At 37.3% G+C, this 19,156-nt stretch overlaps 1 protein-coding gene across 18 annotated transcripts in view; it reads right to left on the bottom strand.

Moving 5' to 3' along the window:
- Nucleotides 1-19,156, bottom strand: part of LINGO2 (leucine rich repeat and Ig domain containing 2) — a 537,865-nt gene that overhangs the window by 233,449 nt on the left and 285,260 nt on the right. For 16 of the 18 annotated variants that reach the window (XM_080574196.1, XM_080574185.1, XM_080574199.1 and 13 more), the window contains exon 4: nucleotides 15,894-15,976. Coding sequence is in view for 1 of the 18 variants with exons in the window: in XM_080574198.1 (XP_080430324.1) it covers nucleotides 10,927-10,928 (2 nt within the window). In the remaining 17 variants the exon portion in view is untranslated. Of the gene's footprint in view, nucleotides 1-10,926; nucleotides 11,053-15,893; nucleotides 15,977-19,156 lie in introns of all 18 variants that reach the window. The other 2 variants (XM_080574197.1, XM_080574198.1) reach the window with 1 other exon arrangement.

Below are 19,156 nucleotides of genomic sequence, written 5' to 3'. Positions count from 1 at the left end.
CTTTTGCAGCTAAGTGTTAAAGCTTTGGTATGCCAAGGTATACAATTGGATTTCATTTTGAGACTGCAGCAAATATTTAATATGTGCTAGTCCTTCAATATTTTACTGCCATACAAAGACATTCTTTTAAACAGAGCTACATTCAGTAGAGTGCAGAAATGAGATACAAAGCCATACTTGTATCTCTTCAGAACTTGAGAATATTTTCATTGAAATTTTATATCAAATTGGTATTGCCTTGCTATGAAATAGCAAGCCAAACCATCATGAAAGACAAGGCAGAAAAACTTCGAAAAAATATTTCAAGTATTTAATTTGAAGTAGCTAACATAAATGCTAAGAGGAAAAACCCTCCCTGGTGTTTTTCTTTTTTTTCCCCTCTACAGTGATTTAATGAATTCTAATAAAATTATATGCTGGTGAAAAACCCTCAGAGGATTTCACCCATTTACTGCAGATACAATTCTAACTTTGTATTTGAAATTCATAATAATGCATAATTAGAAGCAAAGCACTTTTGTTTTGCTTGATGCCTTTCACACAATCAATAGGCAGAGAAGAAAATGGACTCTGATCAGCTTCCTAAAAGACATCGTCACCCTAGAGAGCAGCTGCTGGTCCTTCACAAAAGCAAATATGCATGCATCCATGAATGTAGGTTATGTGTGTATGTGTTTTACACATCTGTAGATTCATAATGGAGTGGTATATTATTTCCAGTGAATATTCTGATTTTATTAATTGTTTCCTCTCTGTGAAGTTTATTGATGGAAAGTTATGCTGTATCTTAGTAGGCTGCAGATACATTTTTAATCTGACAACAGCTGCATAGCCTTAAAAGGATAAATTTACATACTGAAATGAACTAAAAGAGATACAAGGAATATATTTCACATTACTGGAAATGTCTGTTGTACATCTTACTATCTGTATTTATTGCCTCTTGTGACACATTAGCCATAATTATTACACATTATCTGCCTAGTCCTGCATTAACTAAATGAATTCCTTTGCTTTTAGGTGTAAAGAATTTGTAATTTTCATTATGATACGGTCCATTAGAAAGGAAAGAGTGTCTGGCAAGAAAGTGAACTAGATTTGAAAACAAAGTTATGTGAATAGAAGAAAATGAAAGTTTACTTGGAATGTCCCTGGAAGAAGCAGTGCTTATAAGACTCACTATCTTGAGCCAAGACCCATGGAGGTAGGGAAGGAAGATCAGTGGACAGTTAAGTAGTGAAAGCTGAAGGAGAAGAGCTCACTACTTCTAGTTTTAATGCAGTTATTGCAGGAATGCTAAAAGCTGGCCCAGGTAACCTGCTGAATGCCTCTCTGCTACCTGTCAGAAGCACAGAGATGGACAGCAGCATAAAAGACTTCAGGACTCCAGCACTTAGTGAAAATGTTCCTCACATCTACCTGCATCTTCTCAGACTGCCCTTGGAACAGAAAGTGCTTAATTAATTTAGCAGGAGTATCCTGTGGTGTAAGTCCTAAGCCCAAGATGATGAGAGGGCACCTGAGAATGTATTCTTTCCTTCTTGTAGGATTGTCTCGAGCACACACAGATCTGGATTTTCCCATATGCTGAGATGGCTCTCTCTCCTCTTTATTCACTCTTATTTTCATTTATGCAATAGCTATGTAATTTCAAAGATTTTCACTGCTTATTCATATGGATAGCCAACTCATGTTTCTTGTTCTTTCTCTGACGTTAGTCCTTACAGCAGTAGATTGTAGAACCATTGCAACAGAAATAAAGCACTCAGATCTTCCCCTCCCCCCCCCCCCCTTTTTTTTTTCCAAGGAATGGTCAAGGACTAGGACAAAAATATTTTTGCTTTTAATAGGATTTCCAGGGCTGTCAGAATACTTTTTACCACAAAAACAAAACAAAACAAAACAAAAACAAAAAAACCTGCTACCTTTTACAGCTATTAAAACCAAAAGAGAACCTCACAGAAATTCCTCATTAAACGAATACGAAATTTAGCTCTTAAAAGTGCTGCATCCAATCCACCTCTTTTCTCTGTCCTGGAGCGGACCTTGCCAAATTTCTCCATTTCCTTTTTTGATTACATTTAGTTTAGCCAAACACGTTATGGTGGCAGAGATGAAATATTGCCAGAATATTTTTTTTTCATGCAATGTTGCCAGAAAACTTCAACTTGTGAAGGTAATGCTTTGGGCAGAAACAGCAAGACGGACTTGTTTATCAGCAAGATGGAAAAATAATTCTTTCCTGTCTGCAAATATATTACAAATTGAGAAGTGCTTTGTGTCTCTTCCAAAAAGAAGAAATCAGCTCTAGTACCAACTCATGTGGCAGAAAACTAAAAAGTTACTTTAATTGAAATGTTTAAATGTATAGGACTATTGAATAATAATCTCAACCTACTGATAAATTAAGGACATTAAATTACAAAATGCAAACTTAAATCCTCACTTTCGTTAGCAATTGCCTTCTATAGTACCATCTTGCAATCCAGAGAGCTAATTTATACATTAGTGCTGGCAATAAAACTTTTTTTTTTTTTCTTTTTCTGTCAGGTAGAATCAAAAGGATCAAGATTGTGCACAGTTTTCGTATTACAGCTTCATTTTGCTTTGTACAATTTCTATATTTTATTTTATTTTCTGGTAGAAATTGTTGCTGGAGGCATAGATTTTGATTAATAACATAACTCAGCTAAGCATTCTCTTTGAAAAGAATTAACTATCTAGGCAGGGTACAACAAAGCATATTTCAACAAGATTATTTTACATGGCAAATTACAAAGAGGACCATAATTACTGATTTTGAGCAGTGTTTTTCAGGATTTCCTCTAGGTAGGGAGCAATCTGTTGGGGAAGTTGTTGTAGCATAAATTTATGAACTGATAAGCCTACTACTCTGAAAGTACAGTAAATCACTCTTAAATTTGGCTCATAGACAATGCAGCATATGTCCGAGGTCTTAAACTTAAAAATGCTTTTTAATATAAAGCTCTCAGGACTTTTTTTTTCTTTGTTTTTTTTTTTTTTTTTCCTATTTATATTCAGATGACTTGTACTGTCTCAGAATTTCCTAAAATCTATTTTTTTTTTTTTTTGGTATTAGTATTCAAAAGTCATTGAAGCATACAGCAATTTTGCTTGTATGTTTACCAGTAGGTGTAAAATAAAACATAATCAATAATAAACTGGATGTTACAGAATAGGTACATATACACCCTGGACATTAAATCCAGAAATGAGATTGTGGACCTTACGCTACTGCTTCACAGGTCAAGACATGCTTCTTTCCCCTGTATTTAATAGTTAATTGGCAAGGCGAATCTTACCTCAAGCTGCTACTATTTTATTATGAAGCACACTCTTGGCAATAAAGATACCAGAATAGACAGTAAAAAGGTTTTGCAATTTCACATAATAGAAACTTTCCCACTTAGAAAATCTGCACTAGAAAAAGAGGATAGAGTAGTTAAACTTCAGACACTCAAGTTTCCTTAATTTGACTTTCTGTTCTTCAGACATCACATGGCTCATCTGAACATAATTAAATGGTTATACCTTCTCCAAACCAGGTGAAGACTGGGTGCAATTCTATAAAATGTTGAAGCACACAATCAAAATAAGTTTTAAACGTAAGCTCTAAAAGATGTGGACCTGTTAGAGCGAGTCTAGAGGAGGGCTGCAAAGATGCTCAGAGGGCTGGAGCACGTCTCCTATGAAGAAAGGCTGAGAGAGCTGGGGATGATTCTGTGATTCTATGTTCAGTTTGTAGAAGAGAAGGCTTCAGGGAGATCTCATTTTGGCCTTTCAGTACCTAAAGAGATCTTATAAAAAGGATGGAGAAGGACTCTTTACTCAGGTGGATAATGATAGGACAAGGGGGGGATGGTCTTAAACTAAAAGAGGATAGATTTAGATTAGACTTTAGGAGGAAATTCTTCACTGTAAGGCTAGTGAGGCACTGAAACAGGTTGCCAAGGGAAGCTGTGGATGCTCCATCCCTGGAGGTGTTCAAGGCCAGGCTGGATGGTGTCTTGGCCAACCTGATCTAGTGGGCGGCATCCCTGCCCATTGCAGGAGGGCTGGAGTTAGGTGATCTTTAAGGCCCCTTCCAACCCAAACCATTCTATGATTCTATAATTCTAATCCTGCAAATTATGGAGAAATTCTTAAAAGTGGAATAAGAGTTTACCTGAATCAGACTTGTTTCCATAGAGCTTTAATTAAGGCCTTTTTGGAGGAATAGATCAACACAAAAGGCTCAGAATATTTACTGACTATTTATTTAGAATATTTAGATATATTCTAGTATATATCTAAATATCTATCAATATATCTATTATCTTTATCTATTAATATATCTATTATCTAGAATATATCTAGAATATTTACTGAATATTTATTTGTACAGATGAAACTGAAAGAATGATAAAGGAGACATAGAACAGTGCGTGAATTGCAATTCTCAGAGGGCTTTTAGCACAAATTTTGTGACCTCTGTGTTTCCGGACTGCTAATGCTTGAGATTACCTCCTCTAAATAACTGGTCTGTGGAAGTTATGGAAGTCACAGGAGATCCAGCTATTGCCCTATCACATCATGATCACAAAATCTCCCTTCAAAAAGGGGAACCAGTTGAACAAAGAAGCCAAGAACTGATACGGGTTATACTTAAAACATTTTCATGATGTCCCCAAACTACAGATCTTTTCTGGTGGGAAGAGAATCACGCATCTATGACATCAGACGAGTGCAGTGCTGACATGCCTTTTTTGGTAACTTATGGCTTCAGCACAGGTTGGGCAGTGGACATTATGATTTTGGACCTATATTTTAAGGGAATAGAGAAATGCTGCCAAACACTTGAAACATATTTTTTCATTTGCTTGTTCGTAAGGTGTTGAAATTCAAGATTTTATGATAGGACTGATATAGAACGTGTGCATTATTATGCAGGAGTAACCAGACACTGAAGGTATACTACATGCTATCTAACTTCAGACTTTTGTCTTTTCCTTTCTCACCACCTTTGTATCGTTTTTACCAATCTAGTCTTTATTCTCATTTCAGTTTTATTCTGTTTTACTTCTTCCTGCTACACTATTGACCTACTTTCTGAGCTCCTCTGCTCTGCCTGTCTTTCATGACTCCTCCACCCACCCACCCCTACTGTTTGCAAAGCATCTAAAAAACACCTTTTTATCGCTTTACTAAATTAACAGATCAGAGAGCAACCTGTCCCCCACTGATTTTATAACACTTTCTCTGCCAAAGAGATGATTCAAAAATAGCTAGAGAAAACTGATATGAAGAAATAAAACAGAAATAAAGTAGAATCTGAAAATCTGAGGAATCTTCAATTCTACTTCTAAATCATGAAAAAAAGTCCAGAAATGTACATTAAAATTTAGGATCAGAGTGGCTTGCCTGAATTGGATTATCTTCTCTGAAGATACTTAAACTGATAACTAATATTAGCTATATGTAAGCATAGTGTGCTAATAGAAGGACTTGTAGCTGCTACACAGAATAAACATGCAGTTGTGAATAGGACATGCACCTTAAACTCCAGAGTGAGCTCAAATACCATTCAGTTTACTCATTTGTGAATAAAAAGAGCTGTTAAACTTGAACAGAAGTATCAGATTATAGCCCTGAATAAATGTGAAACTGATTTTGAAGACATACTCTCATTTAATTAGTGCTGTAACAGTCAAGTAGATTTATCTGCTCTTTTCAGCTAAGGAAAGTAGACACAATATTATGGGTAACCTTTACACTTGTTGCGTCATATTTACCTTCCATCACAATGGATGCTAGGACATCTAGATTACACAAAAGTGAAGCCAGGGATAGAAGAATGGGGGCTTGCTTAATTGTATTAATGATTTCTAAATAAAACAATCATAATTATTAAAGCCAGGAATGAAAGAGTGGGGGCTTGCTTAATCACTTTAAAATAGATATTACTGAGTGTCTTTGCTTATTACCACGCAAATTAACTGAAACAAGGAGTCTCGGGGCCCCTCACAGAAGATGTTTCCTGACAAAAATGGGGAACCTGTCTCAAAAACCAGCTGAGACTGACCTTGTGGTTTGGACAAGAGCCAAGGAGCAGCTGAGTCTGTACAAAGGCTGGGGGTCAGCTAGTGGTGATGAAGAGGAGTTATCGGACTTCATCCCCACGACCCCCTGACGACCACCACCAGAAGGCACTGTGCAGGCACAGATGGGAGGAGTTTATGGAAATGACTTCTTGGAGTTAATTTTAATACAGAGCAGCGCTGTGTTACGAATATGTATAGGTGTATTAGGAAACTTCATGCATATGTAACTTTTTACTGCATATAACCAAAGCAAGTTGCCACGTTAAGTTGCGCATGCCTTTGGGAGCTATCCCGCATGCACCCGGTGCCAAAATAAACCACACACCTACTTTATAACTTATTTGCTTTGAGTTATGGAGTTCTTCCATGAATCAAAAGAACCTTGGCAGCATTTGGTCTTGAGAAAAGCCTTTATGCTGTCAGAACCTTTTCAGTCAGAATAACACAAGGAGCCAAAGTATAAATGAAAAAATGTCTCAGCACAGCACTTTCCAAGACAGGATCCTTCTCTATGCAAATGCTATTTATGAAACATTGTCTGTACCTATGGAAAGGCAGCTAGCTTCACTATTTCTATTTTATCAGTATATAAGTGTGGAATAAACAGACGAGAAGAAGCCTTGATGGTACTGCTTGCTGGAGTAATGCCATATGACTTTTTTTTGTATGTTAGGAAAAAGACTGGTTATATTTTAAGATGAAGTGTTGCCATTTCTTCTAGGAATACTTAATATTATAGTTGAAATGTTAGTAATGAAACTTAGAGTACATGTTCACACTACAAAAATAAATAAAATGCTATCTTCAGTTATGATGTTTACTGATAGTTTCCCCAGACCATCCTTTCTTTCTCATTCCAATTAGCATGCTTAAAAACAGATTGACAGCAAAAAAGCTAATGGCTATAAATTACTGTTACAAGTGCAAATGAATTCCTTATTACATGATAGGTGTTTCACAAATGCCAACAGAAGATCAAGGTCAGGAAAAAAAAGTTAGCACTTATTCATACAGACAGAAACTGAAAAGATAAGTGACAAAAATTAGATGGTATTTTGAAGTAGCTAAAAGTAAGGGCTTAAGTGGTCATTAGTAATACTTTCTACATGTTCCATGACCTATTGGAAGGAGTGCTTTTAAGATTAGTACTTTTTCAGTAATTAATCACTTTTGAGGTGGGGGATAGCTCTTTAATCAAATTATTCTCTGTTTCCTTGAAATAGTAATTGGCCAGATTTATCTCTGGTACGATTCGTTTGACGTCTGGAAAGCTATACCAGAGATGAATTATTGCTTTGATCTTTGTACCTCTGACATTAAGACAGCAATCTACTATTCTACTCTTGCAAATGAAGAAGAAATAACATCCATTAGGTCTTTCTTGGATTCCTTTAAGTAAAACAACAAACAAGTAGAGCTGTAAACTAAAATAACTATATGGCTAACTTTTAAAGTTACTGTAAACTGTCTTTGGAAAAAATGATAGTAAGAACCAGACTAAAAGCAGAAATGAGGAGTGTCAAAAGTTTGGAGTTCAATTTCCAGCTCAACTTCAAGCTTGCCAAAGAATTATGATCAGTGTGTAGAAGCAGATTTTCAAGTATCTGTTTACAGAATTTATGATTTTCATTAGTTGATCAACAGTTCCCATTTTAACATCCAGAGTGTTTTATTGGGTTTACATGGCAAGGTTTTGGTAACAGGGGGCTGTAGCGGTGGCCTCTTTGAGAAGAATCCAGTCCTATGATAGGTAAGGGCCAGTTTCAGCTAGCTCCAAAGGGACCCACTGCTGGCTAGAACCAAGACAGTAAATGATGTTGTTTGCACCTCTGTGAGAGCAGATTTTAGGAAAAAAAAAAAAAAACAAATAAACAAACAAAAACCAAAACAAAACAAAAAAACCTGCTGGGCAACAGCAGCTGGGAGAGTGAGGAGTGAGAGCCAGCCCTGCAGCCCCCAAGGGCAGTGCAGCAGGAGGGCAGGAGGTGCTCCAGGCACACAGCAGCAGTTCCCCTGCGGCCTGTGGAGAGGCCCCTGGTGGAGCAGGCTGTCCCCCTGCAGCCCATGGGTCCCACACGGAGCAGATCTCCACGCTGCAGCCCGTGGAGGAGCCCCCGGTGGAGCAGGTGGATGTGGCCTGGAGGAGGCTGCGGCCCACGGAGAGCCCCCGCAGGAGCAGGCCCCGGGCCGGAGCTGCAGCCCGTGGAGAGGAGCCCACGCAGGAGCAGGGGGTCTGGGGGGAGCTGCCGCCCGTGGGGGACCCGTGCTGGAGCAGTTTGCTCCTGGGGGATGGATGGACCCCGTGGTACGGAGCCATGTGGGAGTGGTTCTTGGAGAGCTGCTGCCTGTGGGCAGCCCCCGCAGGCTCAGTTCGGGAAGGACAGCATCCCGTGGGAGGGACCCCACGGGGAGCAGGGGCAGAGAGGGACCGTGAAGGAGCAGCGGAGATGATGTACTATAGACTGACTGAAGCCCCCATTCACTGTTCCCCTGCACCACTTGGGGGCAGGAGGGAGAAGAGGATAGGTGGAGGAAGGTGTTTGTGGTTTAAATTTCTCACTGCTCTAGCCTGTTAGTAATAGGTAATAAATTACATTAATCTCCCTACACTGAGTCTGTTTTGCCTGTTATGATACTTGTTGCGTGATCTCTCTCTGTTCTTATCTCAACCCTTGAGCCCTTTCCATTGTATTTTCAGCCCTTTTCCCTTGGGGGGGGGGGGGGGTGAGAAGGCGGTTGTGATGGAGCTTAGATGCCCAGCTGGGTAAAACCATCACAAGCGCGTAAAATCTTACTACCTAAGAGTCTTCTCAAAGCTGAACTACTTACAGTTTCCAGTCTCCCAAGACTGAATCCTTACTTTGTTCTTTAGCACAACTAAGTTTTTAATTAGTTGTATTTCTTCTACATGTTAGGTGTATTTCTTCTACCTAGTCTTTATTTTACTATTATTTCAGCTTTAGGTGCAGAGGCTTAGTGTGCACAGTATGAATGTAAAAGAAACTTCAAAAACATGCAGGGCATTTTCTGTACACTGCATAGGAAATCTAAGCTCTCTACTAGGATTCCTATCATGGCAAAAGAAAAAATTTACAGAAATGGTTATTGGCTTTCAGGTCCGTGCTGTAACTTCTTTCCCAACATATATATTTTTTTTTTGGATAGCACATGGTCAGATCTATTTGGAAGTGAATGAAGTGAATACTCAAATATTTTGCCTTAAGTAGTAAAACCTAGCTTTTAGATCACTTGGCACTCCACCCTGCCTTCCTTACAGAAAGCCAATCAAGCTGTGTAAAATATTTTTGTCACTACAAACATCAGTAATGAGCATAAACCATTGTCGATGTAAAATGTAAAGCTCTTTTGTGCATGTCTATTGAGCAGGGTCTATTGAAGCAGCAAGGACAATAGGGATTAGAAATATTAATTGCATATTATAAGAGAAATAAATGTATCTACCTTTATACTAAACCTTGTTCAGCTTCTACTCGTAATATGCTGAAAGCCACCAGCTTCTCTGGCAGAGTTTCCAGAGGAGACAAATCTGCCTGCACTTTCCTTTTCTCTTTTTATATTTTTTTTTTTAGAAAACACACATACTAGCTGTGAGAAAGTACAATATCACGGTCTGCCTCTTTTTTGTCTGCTCTTCTTAAAGTGACTTGGGAAGTTTCTCCTCTTATCCTACTGTTTGAAAACCCTGTACTGCAAAGCATTTTTGCACATTGGTTGAGATCACACACTAGTGTGATCTCATACTACCCTATTTGTTTCAGATGCCTTTACTAAATACTGATCTGTCATAATCATGTTAATGAACTTTAAACACTAGCCTGTCTTACAAAGAGCGCAAGTTTCAAGCTAGTGAAGTAAATGCTTTTTTTCTTAAGTACGAATTTGGAGACAGTTCTGAAATAAGAAATGACTAGAACAGTTGTGTTTTAGCAAGTGGACAGCAAGTGTTTTTTTTTGTTTTGTTTTGTTTTTGTTTTTGATTTCTGACAATTTTTAGGTTGATAGCTCAGACCTCCATTTCAGTGTTACTTAGCCTTGGGAGTTTCCGGAGTCCATTTCTCATACTCAGGATGAAAGCTCTTCCCTTTATTTCATGATTCTTTTTTTCCCCTTCCTTGCTCCTTATTCCAAAGGGAAGACAAAAAGCTCTTAACCAAAGACAGCTATTAAGACTTTTGTTACTTTCCCCGCAGTAGTTTCAGTCTCTCCCAATTACCTTTTAAGAAAATGAAACCTAGTAATTGCTTGGGTTTGTCAGTCCTAAATGGCAAATGAAACATTTGTTGCATACTTGGTAGAATGATAACACTTCTTATCTATCTTAAGAAAATCCACCATAACCTGGTCACTGGTAAGAGACCATACAAAATCACGGTAATAAATACAGATGACAGATTTAGCATTACAGTGTTCTAACATTCTGGTTTTAAGCAATCCTGCCCTCAAAGAAACAACTATCTGAGCAGATTCAGCTGGACTACCTACGGAGTAAAAGGACATCAAACAACAAATAACAGCAAAGAATTGAAGAAGTGTGTATTGCTTTGCCTTTTTCATATCTTTGCTAAACTACAGAGATCCTCACCCTCAGTGACGAACAGCAACAATATATTATGTATGCATGCTTACTTTATACCAAAGTACATGGACTGAACTAATACAGCACTTTGGCCTTCCACAAAATAAGGAATGATAGTGTAATACAGTGCAGCAGATGTTATCAGAAGCTGCAACCTCCCACTGAAAGCAGTAACTTTCTGAAGCATCCTGAAGTTTCAAAAGTGATATGGTATTCTCCAATACTCACATAGGTAGTGCATCCAAACAGTGGTAAATATGACTTGTCTACTCTGACTATATTTTCAAATCTCCTCTTGAGCAGTGGTCTCTGAAGTGGGTGAGTGCATGCACACCACGGGGTATGCAAGACAATCTGCTGAATACATGAAGAAAATATTATAACTTCAGTTATACATATGTATAATTTGTAAATAAACAAGCATACAGATATTGGGTATATACATGCTAAAAAAAAAATAAAATTACTGATAGCACTGCATGATAAAAAAATGTTTGGAGACCACTGCTCTAGAAAATGGAAATGATATTATTCAACCCTGCACCATCACCCCGAAAAGATCTCCAGATATGGGTATATCTAGAGAAGCCCCTTAATATGCATTAAAAACTGCAGAAGTACCATAGCATGACTTTATTCTATGCTTAAACGTCTCTAGCTTAGAAAATGAGCCCTGGGAATAGAAAATCTAAGAACTGCGTATTATGCCAGGCAGAAGTAAAAGGTAGTTAGGGCAAGCCATGAAAAAAGTCACATGAAAGTCACATGAAAAACATGAAAAAACAATCCACCTAAACCAGGTTCATTAAATAAGATCTTTTACCAATGATTATCTAGCCTTGTAAATTATATGAAATGCCAACTGTACAAAACAAAAAACTGTACAATGCCAAACATTTCACGTCTCTCCTAATTCCTTTCTGTCTTCTTGCCTGCCACCAACACTGAAGATGCAACAATAATATCTTCATCCAACTCTCCACATTGGAAAGTCAAAAAAAGTTGATTATTTTCAAAATCTTTACTCGATTAGATCTGGCTAGCTCATGTTGGCAACCAGGAATTCATACTTTTTTTTTTCTTCCTTTTTTTTTTTTTTTTCTTTTCTCAATAAGAAAGGAGGGCAGATGTTTAAAGGAAATGTTTGCCATTACAAATGTCTAAGGTGTCTACTGGAAGCACATTAATCTATCCCGTATCTGTACATTGTCCAAAATCTGTAAGATTTTAATATTCTAATTACTGTAACAAGAAGTAGGAAAAGACACATTTCACGTTGGTTTAGTCAACATTTTCACAACTAATTGCTTAAAGTGGTTAGTAAAACTGATTGAGCAAAATAGCTCAGAAGGCTTTCTTGGCTTTTCCTTACTTCTTGGGAACAATGCTAACTACAGAATCACAAACCCACAGGATAATTTAGAAATGGAGGGACTGCTCTAGGTCAGCTGGTCCAACTGACTTCTCAAAACACATCTAAGAGATCAAGACGCTCAGGATTGTGCCCAGTTTAGTCTTTAACATCTCCAAGAATGGAGATCTCACAGTATCTCTGGACAAACTGCTCCAGTATCTGATCAACTTATGCCTAAGAAATGAAGCAAACAGACAACCATGCAAAAAACTCCTTATAGTTAGCAAGAGTTTCCCACAATTCAACTTGCACCAGTCACCTCTTGCCCTACTACTGTGCATATCTGAGAAGAGTCTAGCTGTGTCTTCTCTCTGTCCTTCTATCTGGTAGTTGCAGAAAAGAGTCTTCTCTTCCTCAGTTTCTCTCATGTGCTTAGTGCTCCAGTCCCCCGCCTGTCTCCATGGCCTCCCTTGAACATACTCCAGTATGTCAGTGTCTGTTCTTTACTGGAGATCCCAAAACTGGACAATGGACTCCCGGTGTGGTCTTACCCATGCTGAACTTGTGGACCTAGAGCAGTGGCACCATGCCTGTGAGTGGGTATACAACAAAATTCCCTGGTCCAAAGATGATTCTTCACACCTCGTATTTTGTCTTGTACAAATGCACGATTGGTGGGCTTGATAGCAGTAAGAGATGAGAAACTGTATGACATGATTGTTATACAAATAAGAAATGGTGTGAATGAGGTAGATGACCTCCTTCATGAGAGACTGTGTAATCCAATAAGGAATGAAAGAAAGGGCACTTAAAATCACTCTGCTCTTGTGAGTTGTATCCACATGCAGTTGCACTCTACTCTGAAATGAGGCTGTAAGGTTCACATGAGCCCAACACTCTGAACACAAAAGCAAAGACAAGGTAAGTGACCGAATTTCAGTGAACTGGGGAGGTGACAGTTCTCAAATATGCAGTAATGCCCACAACAGTCAACAGGAAAAGAAGTCACAAGTGCATAAGAATCACTGATTGTTTTTCAAGTGAGCACAACTCACTTTTTGTTTGTTTGTTTGCTTCTACTTCTGTTATAACCTTCCAGTGATATATCATTTTCACTTTGCTACTCTAATCTTAAAAACTGTAAATTGTCTAAAATAAAGATTTATCTGAAAAATTAAGGCTCCTTTCATTTTATTTGAAACATAGCATAGACACAAATACAACATATTATTGCAACCAACAATTTCTACTGTTGGGCATGGCTAAAGCTAATCTGTGACATTGTTAGGGCACACATCACAGGCACCATGACGGGGTCCTGCAAGGCATTTTGGAATCTAAGGACTGATTTGCAGAAAGCCAGTCACGCCAAGACTCCTAAACTACTGTTGATTTATTATTCACTCGTGTACTTATTTTGACTAATGACATAAGACACAAAAATTTCAGAAGAGTAAAATGATGTAAAATGAAAATAGTTTGTCTTCCAAATAAGTCTGAAAGGTACCTTCTTCATGTACCCTAAAATAAGGTATGCAAGTAAATGCAATCCATGCAAAATTCTCTTTTGATTAACAGAATAAAAAGTATTTCCTGCTTCTCCAAATAGATAATCTAGATGTATTTTACTTTCCAGAAAGTGAGAAGCTTAGAGGAGGACTGACTGACAATTCAAACATGGTGATGGGAGACCACCCTATTTTTATGATACTTGAAACATGTATAAGAAGCGCTGATTTTAAGGCAAGAAAATCCTATTAAGTGCCAGGGCAAGTCTAATATCTAGAGCAAAAATCACTCCTAAACCTGCAGAAACAAAGCAAGAGAAATGCAACCAACCAAAAAATAGCACTTTTTTTTTTTTTTCCTCCACATAGTAGACCATGGGGGAAAATAAAGCTGTAACTGCTCAGCAATGGTAATTTGTGACCAAGGAATGATCTAGCACAGAGGGCAAGAAAGTTTGGTTGCAGGAGGGGTTAAACTGGGGGAACAGGGACACCAGAGACAGAAGGACTCTATGTCAGGGAGTGAGATTTCCCTTGCTGAGGAGATAAGACAGGGCTGGGGCTTTGTGTTGTAGCAATGGTGCAATGTGATTGCTCAGGAACCACCCCTGGGCAGTGGGGCTGGGGATGAACCCAGCAGGGGGCTAAGGTGCCCCATGCCAACGCTTATGGGACTGATGATGGGACAAGCGTGTGTAAGGGGCCAGAGCATGACATATCTCTGCAGACTCATAGGACTCTGTACAATGCATTGTTCATTAGCCCTCTTTGTATTTAAGCACAGATGTGTGTTTAATTCATCTCAAAGGGTACAATAAAAATGTCCCAACAAGACCATCTCCATTTATGCACAAGAACTGAATACATGCTAATTCCCAGAATTGTCATCTTCTTTGCAAATCTCTAAGGAGACAATATGTAAATACCTGTATGCAGTGCAAGTGGGATTTTAGGGACCCAGCAAGATTCATGGTGCTGCATAAAGAGAAGTGACAGCGAGTGGTTTTATAAGGACAAGACGGGGATTGAGTCAGCATAGTTATTACAATATTAGTGGACTCACTATTTAGCTTGGACAGATCAAACAGTTCAATTAAGTTCCTATTAAAAGAAAAGAAATCTCCTTCCTGAGCGATACAGCCATATTTCTTGTGTTTCCCTACTATTAACATTTTGATGACTCTACCTCCTACCAGTGAGCACAAGGCAGAGTCAATGAACTTATTTTTTGTCGGGGTTTTCTTACACCTTCATTATTATTTGGTACATTTGCAAACCCAGTACAGTGGTGAAGCATTGTTGATGAATTGTCACTACTGATACAATAGTCAAATTCAAAAGAAAAAATGCATTTCTTTTAAAAAAAAGATATAGATAGTCCATTTATCAATAGAAGCTCTATAAATACAGATATATAATTGAGTATGCATACACATACACATGAAAATGGGGATCAGATAAGACCCACCTTGACAGAAGTGTACAACTCCTTATCACATATTTCTTTGCTGACAAATTTAATATCTTTGTAAATCAGTTCTTAGGCCATACAGATTATGGCCTTATGTTTTGTCAGGTTCCAGTGACATTGTTTTCATATTTTCAGGTTATAAATTTGAAATCGTTGCACTATTAAATGCTGCAGCTCATCTGAATTCCTTTTGAATTTATAAAACTACCTTACAACTTCTCAGCATTGTCCTTTATTAGCTGAAGGTTGTGCTTGTCACTGATATGCTAGTTTATAAACACTACTAGGACTAATTATACTTTCTGAGGGAGCTTGGAGACTATTCTCCATAAATGCTTCTAACTACTTTTCCTCCTGCAAGAAATAGCACAGACTGCTCTTTCATAAAATGGCAACTCACCTGAATCAAACATTCTTCAGCATAAGACTAGGATAAGTAAATGTTTTAAAAGCATATTTTGAAATCCTAGAACATTATTTTTAAAATTTATGTGCATGATTTTCTTGATTAAACAAAAAACAAAACAAAACAAAACAAAAACCCTGAAAATCGGAATAAAACAAACAATAACATTTCAGCATCTAGTCCTGACACAAGAGGCCAAAATTTGGGATTATTGTGAACATATTTGAATTATTAGAAAATAATTTCTGTGGCTGGGGACTGAAAATGCTTGGGTACATGACAAACAGGTCATGACATATTGAGTACTAACGATTTGTTAACACAGAAGGGAAAGTTTATGAAGTTCAATACAGACAACAAGAATAACAACCAACACCAGCTGAGATGTTACAGCAAACATGAATAAGATCCCTTATGGAAGAACGGTCACAAGTGAAAAAATTAACAGAAACTTACCAGGTTGAAACTGCTCATTGCTCGCACTTTTGGTGGTAGTATTCCACCACTTCCCTGCTCCAGACTGTTATCTTCATATCAACCTGAGTAAACCAACAGCAACAAAAAATTAAAAATAAAACAATAACAACTGAACAAATAAAATAAAATAAAATAAAAAAATAAACGGTGGCTTTCAAGTCTTTGGATAAAATAATTTGATTAACAGGGTCAGAAACGTTTCAGCAGATCATGTTCTCCATTCATTATATTTGGGTTTCAAGATTAAGTGCACAGCAAATCAAAAACTGCCATTAAGCATTCACAAAAAAACAGCAGCAACAACAACAAAAAACCAAAACACTGCAGTGTAGTCTGTTACATAACATGTCTCCTAAGTTTCCCTTTACTTATGACTTTCAGTGAATAATGGAAGCTTTAGAGCTCTTGTAGTCACAGGCAGCAGGAGGTAAATCCTGACATTCAGTCATATAGATTGTATGAGTAGATGGAGTCTTGGATGTCTCAGTTATTTGCCAAAGCCTACTTGCTATTTTTGCAGGCTTGTATTATCTGGGGAAGAACTTAAAAACCACTGTAACAGATTATGCATTAATAAAACAAAAATTAAAAACTTGGCCTTTGTATTTAGTTAAAAGGAAGCAGACAACATTGGAGAGCTAAATTCTACCATTTAGTGATTCTTCATTAAAAATCCTCTTCCTTCTGGTTATATAACCAGCTATAGTATCATTCTTCAAGTAAATAAAAGAGCTAAACTAATGCTTCAGATACTTAGTTTAGGAAATTAAAATAAGCATCCATATTTTCCACCTAGGCCAGGGTTTGGTCTCAGAAATAACGATTTATTACCAAGATACATATTTTTAAAATAAGATAACAGTGTTTTGGCTTCCCCTCTTGAAACGATCTCAACCCTTCGGTGTTACACAGAAGCACTGTGATGTACAAAATTAGAATGGGTCACCAAAAAGTAATATATCTAACTGACAAGACATTTAAGAAGGTCTGAGCTTATATTTTTTTTTTCTTCCTGGAATCATGAGATTCGCTCATCACATTAAAGGGACGGGCTTAGATTAGTTAAGATTTAGAATTTAGAGATGTTAGAGAAGTCAAGGAGGAAGTTGTTTTTTTTGTTGTTTTTTTCTTTTCAGAAGCTTTTTTGTATAATCCCCGGAAAATCATGTAAACTGAGAGTATAAACCGTATAAAGATGGAGTAAAGTTAATAAAAATAACGTATTTTTATATAAGTATTGCTACATTTTGCTCCATGTGCACTCTTAGGTACCTGTGTACTCTCAAGCTGTAGATTTGCTGAAAAAAAAATAGTCTGAGGGGCTTAAGTATCACACAACTCACTTATAATATTCTGAATTTTCTTTCTACAAGTAATCCTAAATCTAGCTCTCGCCTCTCTGTCCTTAAGACCTCAGTCAAGACAACTGCTTTTATCAGAGGACCCTTTGCTCCTTACACTCAGCTGTCCTACAGCTTTTTAAAGCCAAAGAATTGTGACAGTTTCACAACTGGACCTGTGGTATCAGGCCTTTTAAATTTTTTCTGTGAAGAATAATGCAGTCACGGAATAACTGGTTGGAAGGGACCTGAGGAGGTCTAGACCAACATCACTTGCGTGCAGGGTCAGCACTTGAATTCAGACCGCATTGCTCACTGATTGGTTGAGCTGAGTATTGAAAAACACGCTCCCTGTTGACAAGTATGCTCCCATGATACATTTTGTTAAAAAAATAATTTGAGAGCGAGCATTTAAGTAACTTCATTCAGTTTACACTAATTTATCGGGGCAACTCAGCCCTGTATTTATATACTTTGAATTCCTCCTTAAGAATAAATAGTCTCATATGCTATTCTCTTACCTCACTGCTGTCTCTAAGGTAATATAAATTCAAACATGAAGGAGGAGAGACACCTCAGTCACAATCTTGCTATTCATGACATGAAACGTTTTGGATACCCATCCATTTTTAGATATGATTGTTTCTATATCTGGACAGAACAATTCAGTTAAAATTTGCCAAAGTCCAAATTTATGTAACAGAATGGCTTTTCCTGCCAAACTATTTTTAAAGCCAGCAAAATAGCCACTTCGTCCTTATTATAATGACTGATATTTACTAGGTCAATGGATAATTTGATGTTGTAAGAATATATATTTTTAATAATATCTATTTAGAAGGTATCAATGCTAAGAGAACAATTCTTGTGTTTCATGACTAGTTTTGGAGAATGTTCTATTACCGGTATAAATATGGGATACTAGGCAATTTCCTCATTATTCTATTTCCAGAATTCACTGTTTTAAATAATGTTCCTTGTAGTGTATTATGATGAGTTATGTTGTGTGATGAGTGATAGTTACTGGTACTCTAATATTAGCCAGCATTACATACACATAACATGTTGTTGAGAAGGACTGTAAGAACACCAACTTAACTTGTGAAATATTTTGTAGAATATTGACAAAAGCCAAGGAATATAGAGTAAATTCAGCAATAATGAAGATGAAAAGGCAGTCAAGGTGACCTCAGGAGGCAAATAGTAATTACCTACATTTATACCCTTTTTTTCTTTTGAGGAGGGGGAGTGAGTGGTTGTGGTGGAGTTCAGCAGACCAGCAGGGTAAACCCACCACAGCTCTTTGAGTTTAAGGCAATAAAACTCATATATAACTTGATAGGAGCTGAAAGAAAAGAACAGAGAAGGAAGGAAATCCTTTCATGCTATGCCATTTTGTTACTGTTTGTATTAATTACTGAGAACCACCTGGGACTGTTATGTTCTTTACCGTTATTTAGGACATTTCAAATTTTCTTTGTAAGTTTAGGATTAAGTCTAAAAAGTGCCCAAATTCCTCAACGGAAACACTGTCTTGTGAGATATGCAACCTATTTTCTGAGCTATTCTACTTTTTCAGCATAAATCTCCGTAAATGTGAAAACATGAAATAGCATTTTCTGACGGGAAGATACATTGACAGCTTCTGAAATCTTTGTCTACTTTCTGTCTCCCAGCATAACTAAACAATGATAGCCTTATGTAAAAACTTAATGTCTGAATGCATGTTAGTTCTGAAAGTCATCAGGAATTTTCAGCTAATAGCAAAAGTTTACTTATTTATTTATTAAAATAAATAAATAAACAAGAGTAAAATAAATAAATAAACAAGATATTTTAAAAATTTGGAAGAAGTGAGAAAATGAAATTCACAACCCCAGAGTCAAAACCAAAATGAATGCA

Source organism: Anser brachyrhynchus (assembly GCF_964034855.1).
Source record: "Anser brachyrhynchus genome assembly, chromosome: Z".
NCBI lineage: Eukaryota > Metazoa > Chordata > Aves > Anseriformes > Anatidae > Anser > Anser brachyrhynchus.
Note: the sequence above shows the minus strand (reverse complement) of the source record. Positions and strands in the feature narration are given on the sequence as shown.